Source organism: Megascapheus bottae, chromosome 6 (assembly GCF_031878675.1).
Source record: "Megascapheus bottae isolate mThoBot1 chromosome 6, mThoBot2.hap1, whole genome shotgun sequence".
NCBI lineage: Eukaryota > Metazoa > Chordata > Mammalia > Rodentia > Geomyidae > Megascapheus > Megascapheus bottae.
The window spans coordinates 65,767,730-65,781,117 of NC_143514.1; the positions used below are offsets into that span (position 1 = coordinate 65,767,730).

At 43.5% G+C, this 13,388-nt stretch overlaps 2 protein-coding genes across 4 annotated transcripts in view; one reads left to right on the forward strand and one right to left on the reverse strand.

Annotated features, from left to right (window-relative positions):
- Zcchc17 (zinc finger CCHC-type containing 17) overlaps positions 1–11,737 on the reverse strand; it is a 41,044-nt gene extending 29,307 nt beyond the window's left edge. Inside the window, exons 1-4 of one of the 3 annotated variants that reach the window (XM_090335377.1) lie at positions 11,669–11,737; positions 11,413–11,539; positions 5,072–5,178; positions 172–229 (exon numbers count right to left, since the gene is read on the reverse strand). In XM_090335377.1, coding sequence (XP_090191503.1) covers positions 172–229; positions 5,072–5,137 — 124 coding nt within the window. In that variant the 5' untranslated portion in view covers positions 5,138–5,178; positions 11,413–11,539; positions 11,669–11,737. The other 2 variants (XM_090335376.1, XM_090335378.1) reach the window with 2 other exon arrangements.
- The window catches only part of Snrnp40 (small nuclear ribonucleoprotein U5 subunit 40), a 26,969-nt gene continuing 24,663 nt past the window's right edge, over positions 11,083–13,388 (forward strand). Inside the window, exon 1 of the mRNA XM_090335374.1 lies at positions 11,083–11,279. Within this exon, the coding sequence (XP_090191500.1) occupies positions 11,136–11,279 (144 nt within the window). The 5' untranslated portion in view covers positions 11,083–11,135. The remainder of the gene's footprint in view (positions 11,280–13,388) is intronic.

Here is a 13,388-nt window from a genome sequence, read left to right on the forward strand (position 1 = left end):
CAGGCCCTGAGTTCAAGCCCCAAGACTGGCAAAAAAAATTTTTTTTAATAAATGAATTGCTGACACTTGTCTATATTCAAACCACTAAACCAAAAACTAAACAGCAACTAGAAAATAAGATAAAACTTTATGCAAAGTGTGAAGAGTAAAATGGGAAAGCTGAATTTCTACCTTGCTTCCGACATCCTGGGATTTTGATAAAGGCTCCATAGTCTGTCACCATAGCAACCTACAAAGATTTAAAAAAAAAAAATCCATGTCATACAAATGAACCTTTTTCCTTCTATAGCATTTAAGCTAGTCCCTCTGAATTTCTACTTGGTACTGATCATTGCTGTTAAACTGCCTGATCTGTTGAACATTCTTCCCATTCTTGTTCAATTTTAGACTGATAAGTATATGTGTACACATTAAAAAGACCAGAGGAATTGGAGTGTTGTCACAGAGCACATGAGAGGAACCTAGGGTAGCCCAACTCAAACATGCATTAAAATCACCAACGGTCTCACAAACAGAAGGAGCAACAACAAATACCAGGTAATAAACTGACTTTACATCTGCTAAGACTGAAGCCTCTAGCATGCATGAAGACCTGGATTTGATTCCTTGGTACCACATACATAGAAAAGCCAGGAGTGGTGCTATGGCTCAAGTAGCAGAGCACTAGCCTTGAGGAAGAAGACCAAGGACACAAACCCCAGGACTGACAAAACAAAACAACTTTATTCCTGCTGGGTCCAGTGGCTCTCGCCTATAATCCTCGCTTGAAGATCATGGTTCAAAGCCAGCCTGAGCAATAAAGTCTGTGAGACTCTCATCTCCAGTAAACTACTCAGAAGAAGCTAAAAGTGGAGCTGTGCCTCAAGTAGTAGAGCACCAGCCTTGAATACAAAGAAGCTCAGGGACAGTGCCCAGCTCTGAGTTCAAGCCCCAGGACCAGTTCAAGCCTCACCAAAAAAAACCACCTTTATTCCTTTCAGTGCCTTTAGCTGCTTGATCTTGAGCAATGCCTGTGTTGGCTTCACCTAACTAAAACAAGAGACTCTCCCTGTTGCACTGCTATTGACCAACAAGTGCTGAATATACTCACCTATATGCAAAACATTGTTCAAATCCTCATGACTGTATATACTGGTATTATTAATTGCATTCAACAGATAACTGATGGGTGGAGAAATGAAATAATTTTACTGAAGGCCAAAGCTAGTAGGTAACAGAACTAGAATTTGAGCTCCAAGTCCTATATTAGAGCTGCTCTTGGGTTCCCTTTAAAGACAAAATTCTAATGGCCAAAGCAATTAACATTTGATGTTTGGTCTCCTCCTGACAATAATCTAGAACAAGGTCACAAAAATGCATGGCAGGACCTTTCTGTTGCAGATGAGGCAGTTAATGTGTAGAAAGAGCACGGGATTTGGAGTGAAAAGATGTGGCTCCTAACTGTGCCATTTTCTACCCATGAGACAATGGACACAACTTGCCTTTCAGGGTCCAAGAACTGACCCATTTATGTTCATTTTTCTGCCACAGACAACAAATGATATATACAAACTGATACATGGCACATGATATATATACATTTATTTATATCCACATAATAATTTATAGTCTAAAATACAAAAAGATTAGCCACTGGTAGAAAGTGACACAACTTTAGATAAAAGTCAAGAGACAGAACCTAGGTCCTCTGACATACAGTTCTCATTTCACCAAATACCAATAATACTCATTTCAGTAAAAGATTGTAACTAAACTTACAAAGAAAAACAAAAAAAGCTTTCAGCAGGTCACCAGTGGCTCATACCTGTAATCCTAGCTACTCAGGAGGCTGAGATCTGAGGATCACAGTTTGAAGTCAACCCAGGCAAGAAAGTCCATGAGTTTTGTCCATCATGGGGCTTGAACTTGGGGCCTAGGTACTATCCTAGAGCTTTTGTGCTCAAGATCAATGCTCTAACACTTTGAGCCACAGCTCCACTTCAAGTTTTGGGGTGGTTAGTTGGAGCTACAAGTCTCAGACATTTCTGCCTGAGCTGGATTCAAACTTCCATCCTCGATTTCAGCCTCCTGAGCAGCTGGGATTACAGGCATGAGCCACCAGCAGCCTGCTCCTTAGGGACACTTATTTCCAATCACCAAAAAAGCTATAGTGGAGCTGTGGCTGAAGTGGTCAAGTGCTAGCCTTGAGCAAAAGAGCTGTGAGACAGCACCCAGAGTTCACACTCCAGGACCAGGAAAACTTTTTTTTTTTTTTTTTTGCCAATCCTATCCAATCCTATGGCTTGAACTCAGGGCTCGGGGCCTCCTAGGACTGTCCCTAAGCATTTTTTTTTTTTTTTGCTCAAGGCTAGGACTCTATCCTTGAGCCACAGGGCCACTTCCAGCGTTTTCTGTTTATGTGGTACCAAGGAATTGAACCACTAGTACCTGGCCAGGAAAACAAATTAACAAAACAAAACAAGCCTTTCAATTCTCTGGACTGGAAGTATGGTCAAATGGTTCTCTACCAAGTGCATGGTCCTGAGTTCCAACAAAGCACTTTCATTTTCCTCATTTGCCAATGCTAGGACTCGAACTCAGGACTTTGTGCTTATTCAGCTTTCTGGCTCACAGCTGGTACTCTACTGTTTGAGCTATTCCTCTAGCCCATTTTTCTTCATACTTTAATAGAGATACTGGGATAGAGAACACAAACTTACTCAGTAAGTTACACAGTATAAAGAACAAGTTATAATCTAAAAGCTCTAAACTTCTATTTCCCATAGGAAACAAGCTGTGCTGAGTTACAGACCAGATAGTGCAGAGGACACAGCACAGCACAATCACACCGATAGTTACTATGTAGGCAAGGGAGAGCCTGAGGAAGGACTTGAGAGATTAGCTCCTCCAATCCTATCACTTTTCAAATGAGGAGCATGAGACACAAAATGCTTACACAAGTTCACTGAACAATCTGCGCTGTGTGAAAAGGGACACAAGGTGAAGAACCTCAGTCTTTCCATTTTTAATAAAAATAAGAGCAAACACCTTCTTTCTGAATCAACCAAAGGCACTCAGACTGGCTTTGCCTTGCAATTCTAGAAAAAGGACTGAGGACTCTCGTGTTGTGTAACATTATTAAGGAGTGTAATTATCGAACGCACTTAACAGTAGCATCTGGAAGTTAAAGAGCCCAAATCACCTTGCTGCGGTAAATTAAGACAACCTCACTTTTCAATCCTGAAGCTCCAGGGTCACATCTCAGTCTTCAGAGGTAATAACAGACCTTAATTTGGCCTCTCCCAAAAGGAAAGGTTAATGTGCTTTAGAAAAGATGGGCTCCCCTGCTCAATTAGGAAGGCCTTCCTGCCTTCTCCACATACCAGGTGTTTCTATCACTATGTCTCCTAGGGTGCAGTCAGAGTGAAATTAACAGAATGGCACCTGCCTTAGATGCTCCCACAGTCTACCTGGTGTCCCAAAGATAATTACTCAAATGGCTCAGGGGGGAAAATTCAGTAATTATCTCAACTGAATTCTGGCCTTGGGTAAAATTAATTTCTCATCTTCAGATTAGAGGTGGAACTGGCCTTGAAACTTGTTCTCCCCTTAATATGAGTGATGAATTTGAGACTGGGAGACATTAAGTTACTTGTCACAAAGTTAGAAAGTAGCACAGCCAGAGACTAGACATGGTGGTATATATCTATAATTCCAGTATTCAGGAAGATGAGACAGGAGGATCACAAGCTTAAGGCCAGCTTGGGCCACATAGTGGACCCTACTTCAGGAGATAGGTAGATAAAATAGGTAGACAGACAGACAAAAAAGAAAACAGTATGGCTAGAAATAGGACGGAAATTTTTTTCTGCTGGTACTGGGCTTGAACTCAGGGCCTTTGTACTCTCGCTTGTTTTTTTCACTCATGGCCAATGCTCTACCACTTGAGTTTAGTTTTTTGCTGGTCAATTACAGGTAACAGTCTCTTGGATTTGTCTGCCCAGACTGGCTCTAGACCAAGATTTTTCAGATCTCAACCTTCTGAGTAGCTAGGATTATAGGAATCGGCCACCAGAGCATACATGTAAATTCATGTATTCATTCACATCTGAATGTAACTACTTCTTTGAGCCTCACTTTTTTCATGTTTCTGGTGATTAGAAGGAACAGTGCCTTAGCTAGTTTCTACACCTACAACAAAATAACCGCAATGTAGATTATTTACCATAGAAATTTATCTCTCATTGGATATGGTTGCCAACCTTGAAATCCTAGCTACTAGGAAGTCAGATCCTGAATGAACAAGAGTTTCACTTGCTGTTTTAAAACAGAAATGACTAGAAGAAAAACATTTAGAGAAAACATTTTTAAAAACTCAGTTTCAGGGGCCGGGAATTTGACCTTGTGGCAGAGTGCTTGCCTAGCATGCACAAAGACCAGAGTTCGATTCCTCAGTACCACATACATAGAAAAAAGCCAGAAGTGATGCTATGGCTCAAGCACTAGCCTTGAGAAAAGTCCAAGGACAGTGCTCAGACCCTGAGTTCAAGCCCCACAACTGACAAAAAAATAAATAAAAATAAAAAATCAGTTTCAAAGGTAATTTAAAGATGCTATGAGATACATAAGTGAAGATAAGTATGTAGTTAGATGTCTGCAGCTTAGAGCACCATCAAATATTCCTCTGCTCAATCCAATTTACACTATAATGTGGGAGACAGTCCAATGTTGAACAGTAGCAATAAAACCAGATGCTTTGTACTCCATCTATTTCTTTTTCCTCTCTCTCTTCCTCTCCCTTTCCCTCTCCCTCTCTCTCTGTGGGTTAAGGGCTTACACTCTCAAGACTAGTGTTCTACTACATTGAGCCACTTCACCACTTCCAGTTTTCTGGTGGTTAACTGGAGATGACTGTCATTTGTGCTGGGGCTGGCTTTGAACTGTGACGTCAGCCTCCTGAGTAGCTAGGATTACAGGAATGAGCCACCAGCACTCTGCTCTCTTCTTTTTTTTCTTCTTTTCCTTTTTCTCTTACCCTCTATCTATTCTTAAATCTATAGATAAGTCACTTTCAAAGACCAAAAGAACATACCTCTCCTTGGAAAATAGTGTAGAGTGCAGGCAAGTTTTCCATGGTCTCAGGTCTCCCTGAATTCATCCTTAAGGTTCTATGGCTCCTCCATGTCTTTTCTGGAAAAGCTAATACAAAAAAAAAAAAAAGCTAAAACAATTAGAGAGACATCTGTACTGAGAAGAAAATGAATGGAACTTGGGATGTAGCTCACAGACAGAGCTCTAGCTTAGCATGTTGACTAAAGCCTTAAGGTAGGCCCTGGAACCATAAAAGGAAAAAAATGAAGATAATCTACAGTTAAGTTTTACAAAATCATACCACTACATCGACTATCCCATACTTTCATTCAAATCCCCTTTTTCATTCTTATTGTAGGGAATTTTGGAAACCATTTGTTGTTGTTGTTCCTACAGTATGAACTCAGGGTGCTGTTACCACTTGAACCATGCCCCCAACACAGTTTTAGTTATCTTGGTCTAATTTCTTTTCAATTTGTTACTGATCCAAAGCCATTAGACTATTGGGGTTTTAGTTGTTGTTTAGTTGTTTTGTTGTTTGAGATGGAATCTTGCTATACTGCCCTAGCTGACCCTGTTTTTCCACTAATTAATGAGCTCAAACAATCCTTGTGCTTCAGCTTCCTGGGTGAGTATTTGGTACTAAAGACATGTGTTACCACTCCTGGCTCATTTTTTGTTCTTTTTGTTCCTGCTGTTGTTATTCTTTTCGCCAAGGACAGACTTTTAGAAGTGGGGGGGAGTATGTATGCCTGTATCTCAATATTAGTAAGAATTAACATTTACAAGCAATGTCTACCTACTATGCTAAGCAATAGACATTCAATATCTCATTTAATCCTCAAAGCTGTCAAGATATAGGTTCTATTAATAAGAAAACCACGTTGAGTGCCAGTGGCTCATGCCTGTCATCATAGCAGGGGGGTTGAGATCTGAGGATCATGGCTCAAAGCCAGCCCAGGTAGGGAAAGCCATGAGATTCTTATCTCCAATAAATTACAAAAAAAAAGAAAAAAGAAAAAAAGCTGGAAGTGAAGCTGTGGCTCAACTGATAGAGCACTAGCCTTGAGCAAAAAAAGCTCAGGGAAGGGGGTAGGGGGAGGGAAATGGGGACAAAAAACATGAGAAGGGGTATCAATGTTTGTGAAGTAGTGCACCTTCTATCTGGCGAATATAATGTAACCCTCCTATTAATTATAATAAAAATTAAAATTAAAAACAAAAGGAAAGGGGTATGCATCATTGAGGGAAAGCTTTAAATAGTCCAGTAATCGATTAGCTGTGTTAGGAAAGAAGATGTTTGCGGTTTAGAAAAGATTTCAAATTTTTGTCAAGGGGGCTAGGAGTGCAGACTAGTGGTATAATGCTAGCCTCCCATGCATGAAGCTCTGGGTTTGATTCCTTGGTACTGCATACACAGAAAAAGCTGGAAGTGGAGCTGTGAGCACTAGCCTTCAGAAAGCCCAAGGCCAGTGCCCAGGCCCTGAGTTCAAACCCCAGGACTGGCCAAAAAAAAAAAAATGTCAGGGGCTGGGAATGTGGCTTAGTGGTAGAGTGCTTGCCTAGCAAGCATGAAGCCTTAGGTTCAATTTCTCAGTACCACATAAACAGGAAAAAAAAAAAAAAAAAGCTGGAAGTGGTGTTGTGGCTCAAGTGAATAAGTGCTGGTTTTGAGCAAAAGAGGCTCATGAACAACACCCAGACCCTGAGTTCAAGCCCTAAGACTGGGAAAAAAAAAAAAAAAAAAAATTACCAAATTGTGTTCTATAGGAACCTAGGATTTTATGGTAGCTATTCAGAAGCTCAAGGGAAGACACTATAGGAAAAAAAATGCACTCATTACCTGACTGGAACATCTGTCTCACCTCACTGCTCAAGAAGACCAAGAGGCTGGCTTTAGACTACCAACCAGAGGCGAGCCTCCACACCAAATGTACCAGACCTGAGTAAAGTGCCATTCAAAGCAGTTAAGAGGGCAAACGCCTCTCCTCAATAATCGGGCACAGACTGATGATTGACTTCCCTTGCCCTCTCAGCTCTAGGTTGGGCCATGGCAACAAGGAGAAAGGGCTGAGGGTTACTAAAAGAATAGAAACTCTATTGTCTATTCTGCTTTGATCCAGTTTACCTATGAAGCTTCTGTTTAAGATCTCACTTGAGGGAGGGTGCTGCTTTTTAAAAGTTTCTAAAGGAGATAGTGGGTCATGAGTTTGATCAAGGACAGCTTGGCCTACACAGGGAGTTAAGCCAGCAAAGCTACAGAGCAATACATTATCACAAAAAAACAAACAAAAGTTTCTAAAACACTGAGTTATAGTACAAATAGGGGTATATAAAAAGACTTTTTTTTCCAATTAGTAAGACTTAAAAAATTGACAAGGTGGGGCCAGGAGTTTGGCCTAGTGGTAAAGTGCTTGCCTAGCATGCACAAAGGCCCAGGTTTGATTCTTCGGTACCATATACATAGAAAAAAGCCAGAAGTGGTGCTGTGGCTCAAGTGGTAGAGCTCTAGCCTTAAGAAAAGTCAAAGGGCAGTGCTCAGGTCCTGAGTTCAAGCCCCATGACTGGCAAAAAGAAAAAAGAAAGAACTGACAAGGTCTGAAGTATCTTATTAAGAGTTGCCTTGTAATAGTTCTGGAAGCAGAATTATTGAGGCTTCATTGCCCTGAAGTAGTTTAAACAACTGTACTATGTAGGGAAGTACTAGAGGCCCAGTTATTACCTGGCCTCTTCTCAAAGTAAAAGACAGTACATGGAACGTGTGGGTAGAAGCCAAGGGATGCAGAGAAAGAAATGGTAGCCCAGAGGGAGGTAAGACTTGGATTGGTTGAGGAGGGAAATTTACAGAGACACAATCCAGTGTGGAAAAGAGTAGGGCAATGCAGAAATCTGTACTCTCAACAGCCCAGATCTATTCAGTTAGCAATACTGATTGTTACTAGTCCCAAAACCAGCACTTACTTGAGGGCACTACATTTCTTGCAGTCATCCTTTCACAGTCCTCTGTTAATGGCTAACATTTGAGGGCCTATTTGCATGTATTAATCTAAGAACTTTACTTAACTAAAGCAAAAAGGGCTAATGGTGTAACTCAAGTGGTACAGCATCTGTCTAGGAGGCACAAGGCTGCGTTCAAAAAAAAAAAAGAAAGAAAAGAAAAAGTTATAGGTGTGGTAGTGCACAGCTGTAACCCCAGCTAAGCAGGAGGCATCGAGGAGGTCTTGCTTTTGCAAGACCTTGACTGAAATACAACTGAGGTAAAAAAATCTGGATACATGGCCCAAGTGGTAAACTGCCTGCCTAACAAGTGAAAGGCCCTAAATTCAATCCTAATACAGGAAGAAAAAAGTTATGGCTGGGATCAAATTTCTGCAATATTCACAAATCTCTGAATCTTCTCAGTCTATGATCTACTTCCTCCTTCACAAAGAGAATAATACAATGACTAGGGAATTCATGAGTGTTGTAGCAAACACACACCATTGATAGACTTCATTTCCTTTGTCCCTTTTGTTAAAAGAAGAAACTGTCTTCCTCACGCTGATCCCTCTATCATTCATCCCGTGTTCTCAGAAATCTTACACTATCAATGACACAATTCTCTTTGCCATATTCACTTCTACATTATCCTGACAGCCCCTCATCCCTTTCAACAGCCACATTCCCTCCTTATAATTACATCTATGAAAAATACTTCCCTAGCCAGGCGAGAGTGAGGTGGCTCACGCCTGTAATCCCAGCTACTCAGGAGGCTGAGATCTGAGAATCATGGTTCAAAGCCAGTCTGGGCACTAAAGTCTGTAGACTCATCTCCAATTAATCACCAGCAAACTGGAAGTGGCGCTGTGGTTCAAGGGGTAGGGGGGTAGCCTTGAGCTGAAGAGCTCAAGGGCAATGCCCAGGCTCAGAGGTAGGGTGGGTAGCCTAGAGCTGAAGAACTCAGGGACAGTGCCCAGGCCCAGAGTTCAAGCTCCACAACCTTCAGAAGAAAAAGAAAAGAGAAGAAAAACATTTCCCATTTCCTTGCTCGAATCTTTGCCTGGAATGTGGCTTCTGGGACTGTCATAACAACAAAATAATTCTTGTGAAGGTTATCATAGGCTCCATGATAAAGCTATTAGGCAGGTTTTTTTTTTTCTTGGCAAGGGGCTTGAACTCAGCTTGAGTGCTGTCCTTGAGCTCTTCAGCTCAAGACTATCACTCTACCCCTGGCCTGGGCATTATCCCTGAGCTCTTCAGCTCAAGGCTAATGCCCTACCCCTTGAGCCAAGCCCCACTTCCCATTTTCTGGAAGTTAATTGGAGATAAGAGTCTCAGGTCCTTTTGTGCTGGGGCTGGCTTTGAACCTTGATCCTCAGATCTCAGCCTCCTGAGTAGCTATGATTACAGGTGTGAACCACCTCGCCCGACAGCCAATAGCCATTTTTTTTAATCTTTACAATACTAAAATAGGAGTTTCTATCACAGCCCATCCTTTTGCTTTTGCGACATTTTGGGGGCAGTTCTCTTTCTGTTTCTCCTGTAGGTTTGTTGATCTTTGTTCCCATTAAGTGTATGAACCTGAAACCTAGGAGCTTCCATTCCCCTTTCTTAATCCAACCCATCACCAAATCCTACCAATTTTACCTCCTATGGAGCTCCAGAACCAAATTACAATTCCACTGCTTTCTCAATCATATTCACATCTCTGACCAAGAACACTACGCATCCTAAGTGGTCTATCTACACTCACTACAGCCCCCCTAGTTACCACAATCTGTGCACACCATCAAACCTAGGAGATCATGCCACATCCAGCACCACAACCCACTCCCAGCTCTCCAGCCCAGAAAAAGGATTCCATTCAATCATTTCCTACCGACTTAAAGTAAAAGCTGCAATCCTTATGTATAATCCTCCTGTAATATCAAACTTTCCTTTATTCTCTGTATTAGCCCCACTGGCTCCTTGTGACTTTTAGTCATTTGTGATATTCGGTACGGAATGCGCTGCCTTCCCCTAGTCATGTAATTAGAACTCTTCCATCAGATATCAGTTCAGGCAACCTTGCCTGAGAAAAGTCTCCTTGTTTATTTCAGGAACTCATCATCAGATATCTCTCCTAGGTAGCCCTCATTTACTAGTGAGTTTCTTAATGTCTGTTCCCTACTCCCAAAGAATCCGCTGAATGGGGCTAGGGGTTCCTGTTCCCACTGTACCCCCACCCCTGCACATAAACAGTAGGAGGAAAGCTGGAGGTTCGGTACACATGTATAGGCCTCCAATTTCTCGGCCAAACTACGCTCTGGAGCAGTCTATTAATTTGCTCTCTCACTGTCTCTCAGCGACGAGGGGATGTGGGGGACGCAGATGAGGCCCCAATAAGGACTGCAGAACTAGGGGCAGACTCCGGCGGGCCTCCTCAGCTAAACGCAGCACTCAAGTGAGCAGGGAGGCAGACCTTTCTCCCTGCGAACGCCTAGCACAGGACTGGGCATGGCCAGGGGCTGCTGAAGAAAGGCACCCGTCCATAAGGCCAGCACCGCAGGGTAGCAGACCCCGGAACTCTCTTCTAGTCGGAGAACCGAGATGGAAGGGGGGGGGGGGTAGACCGCCCCTGGCTCCTTGCAGTCCCGGCCTTCACAACAGTACCTGAGAACGACAGGGCCTGGGAATGACTGGCTCGGGCCGTGCCACGGAGCCGTCACGTCTAGATCCGAGCACCCACCTCCCCATCGCACTTTTCCCCTCACTCACTGACTCAGCAACAGCTCCAAGCCCCGAAAGCCGTGGAATGGCTAGAAACGCCAAGCCCACACGGCTCTTTCCCACCCACAAGACACAGCGCGCCTAGGAAGGACGCCAACTCCAGCCACCAATCGCCAGACCGCGCTCGCGTGACGTCAGAAGGAAGTGACCAATCGCATGAGACAATACAGATAGGCGTTGCAGGGAGCGTTTTTTAAAAGCCCATTGGTTGGCTCCACCCGGAAGTTCTCGAGGAAGGATTGAGTTGTAGCCAATCGCGTGGCGCCGGAGGCCATTGGCGCGGTCACTGGCGGTGTAGAGGAGGACTGGTTACCGCCATGATAGAACAGCCGAAGCGTAAAGGCCCGGAGTTGCCGCTGGTCCCAATCAAGCGGCCACGCCATGAATTGCTCTTGGGAGCCACGGGGTCAGGCCCCGGAGCCGGACAGCAGCAGGCGACGCCTGGGGCTTTGCTGCAAGCGGTGAGTAAAGAGGAGGCCTATGGCCGTCGCCCTCCGCTCGTGGGTCTCCCCGGACGCTGCGGGGACGGAGCAAAGTGTGCCTAAAATGAAAACAGCTGCACTATAAAAGTGCCCGGTATCGCCTGTCCCATACCTGTCCTTGTTTGACACTCCTTTTCTGTCTTCCATCGCCCTGTGAGGTAGCGTTAAAATTATTTTTAAACCTTGGGTTCCATACCAGGACCTCGGGGAGAATGCAGCCGTCATGTTCAATGCGTAGCCTGTGGAATCAAGAAAAATGAAGGGAGGGGCTGGGTTAGGAGGGATGGGGCAGGAGGATGAAAAGGCTGAAGAAGCATTGTACTTATAAATGACATGGTAAATGGTAACCTCTTTATACAACTACTTACAGCTAATAATTAAATCAGGACGCGGGCTTCTGCATCCTCAATTTTCACGGTATCCATCCTAAGATAGACATTAACAGTTAGAATGAATGAGGGAGAGAGGTGGGGAAGACAGACCGGAAATGAATGGTACTGGCTGTCCTTGGGCATGTGGACAAGTTGCTTTTCCCAGTATTTCTCCCCATATTTATCTTAACAGCAACTAACCTTTGTTGACTCTTGTATGTGTGAATCTCCATGTGTCTCCCCAACAGCCTAAGCAGTCACACCTCTTACTAAGACTGTTAAGACTCAAAGGAGGAAACATGTGCTCTCTGTCTCTACACCTTATTCCGCCTGTCAGCAATTCTACTGGTATCTTCCTTACCTTTAGGCCCGGCTACTTAGGATTCTAAGGCAGAAGGAAAGCTTTGCATTTGAGGCCAGCCGGTTAACATAGGGAGAGACTATCATTTAAAAAAAAAAAAGTCCAGTGACACACACATTTCCAATTATCAAGAGACTGAGGATGGAAAAATTTTAGTCACCCAGAATTACACAGACCCTGTTTGGTGAGGGAAATAAGAATATCAGTTCAGCCAGGTGCAGTGGCTCAAGCCTGTAATCCGAGCTATTCAGGAGGCTGAGATCTGAGAATCCTGGTTCAAAGCCAGCCCAGGCACCAAAATGTCCATGAGACTCTTATGTCCAATTAACCACCAGAAAATGGGAAGTAGCACTGTGGCTCAAGGGTTGGGTGGTAGCCTTGAGCTGAAGAGCTCAGGGACAGTGCCCAGAGTTCAAGTCCCATGACCCAAAAAAAAAGTGTGTGTGTGTGTGTGTATCCGTTCAGGTTTAAGCAAATTACCAAACGTGCATTTAGTATTCAAAACTATATAGTAAATAAAATGAGCAGAGTAGAGAGTGCCTGTAATCCCAGGAACCTAATCCCAGCACTTGGGATACTGAGGCTCGAGGATCATGAGATTCAGGCCAACCAGAGTTAACCTTGATGAGACCCTATCTTGAAAAAGTAAACTACTTTGCCAAATAAGCTGTATTCTGCAGAGTTATTGGAAATCCCAATTCATTCATTCCTTCATTAAATGAACCAAAGACTAAGGAATGTGATGAATGAGACGCAGCAAGTCATCTGTACTCGAGACCTTCATTTCTCTGGAGGAGCAGACATAATATGTAAACAATTACTTAGGAAGATAATTTCAGATAATACTAAATTCTGTGAAAGAATCCAGTGGATGTAATAGTAAGGAGTTTAATATTACATAAGCTTGAGGTCTTAAAACTTTCTGAAAAAATAGATCCAGGAGCCAGCGCTGCTGTGGTGGCTCACACCTGTAATCCTAGCTACTCAGGTGGCTGAAATCTGAGGATCAAGGTTCAAAGCCAGCCTGGGTGCAAAAGGACCTGAGACTCTTATCTCCAATTAACATCTAGAAAATGGAAGGTGGGGCTTGGCTCATGGCTAGGGCAGTAGCCCTGAGCTGAAGAGGTCAGGGACAGCGCCCAGGCCAAGTTCAAGCCCCATGACCTACAAGAAAAAAAAAAGAAGATAGATCCTGGGGTCAGGAGTGTGGCCCAGTGGTAGCGTGCTCGTCTAGCATGCACGAAGCCATGAGTTCAAGTCCTTGGTATCACATATACAGAAAAGGCTGGAAATGGTGCTGTGGCTCAAGTGGCAGAGTGCTAGCCTTGAGCAAAAAGTGTCCAAGGACAGTGCCAG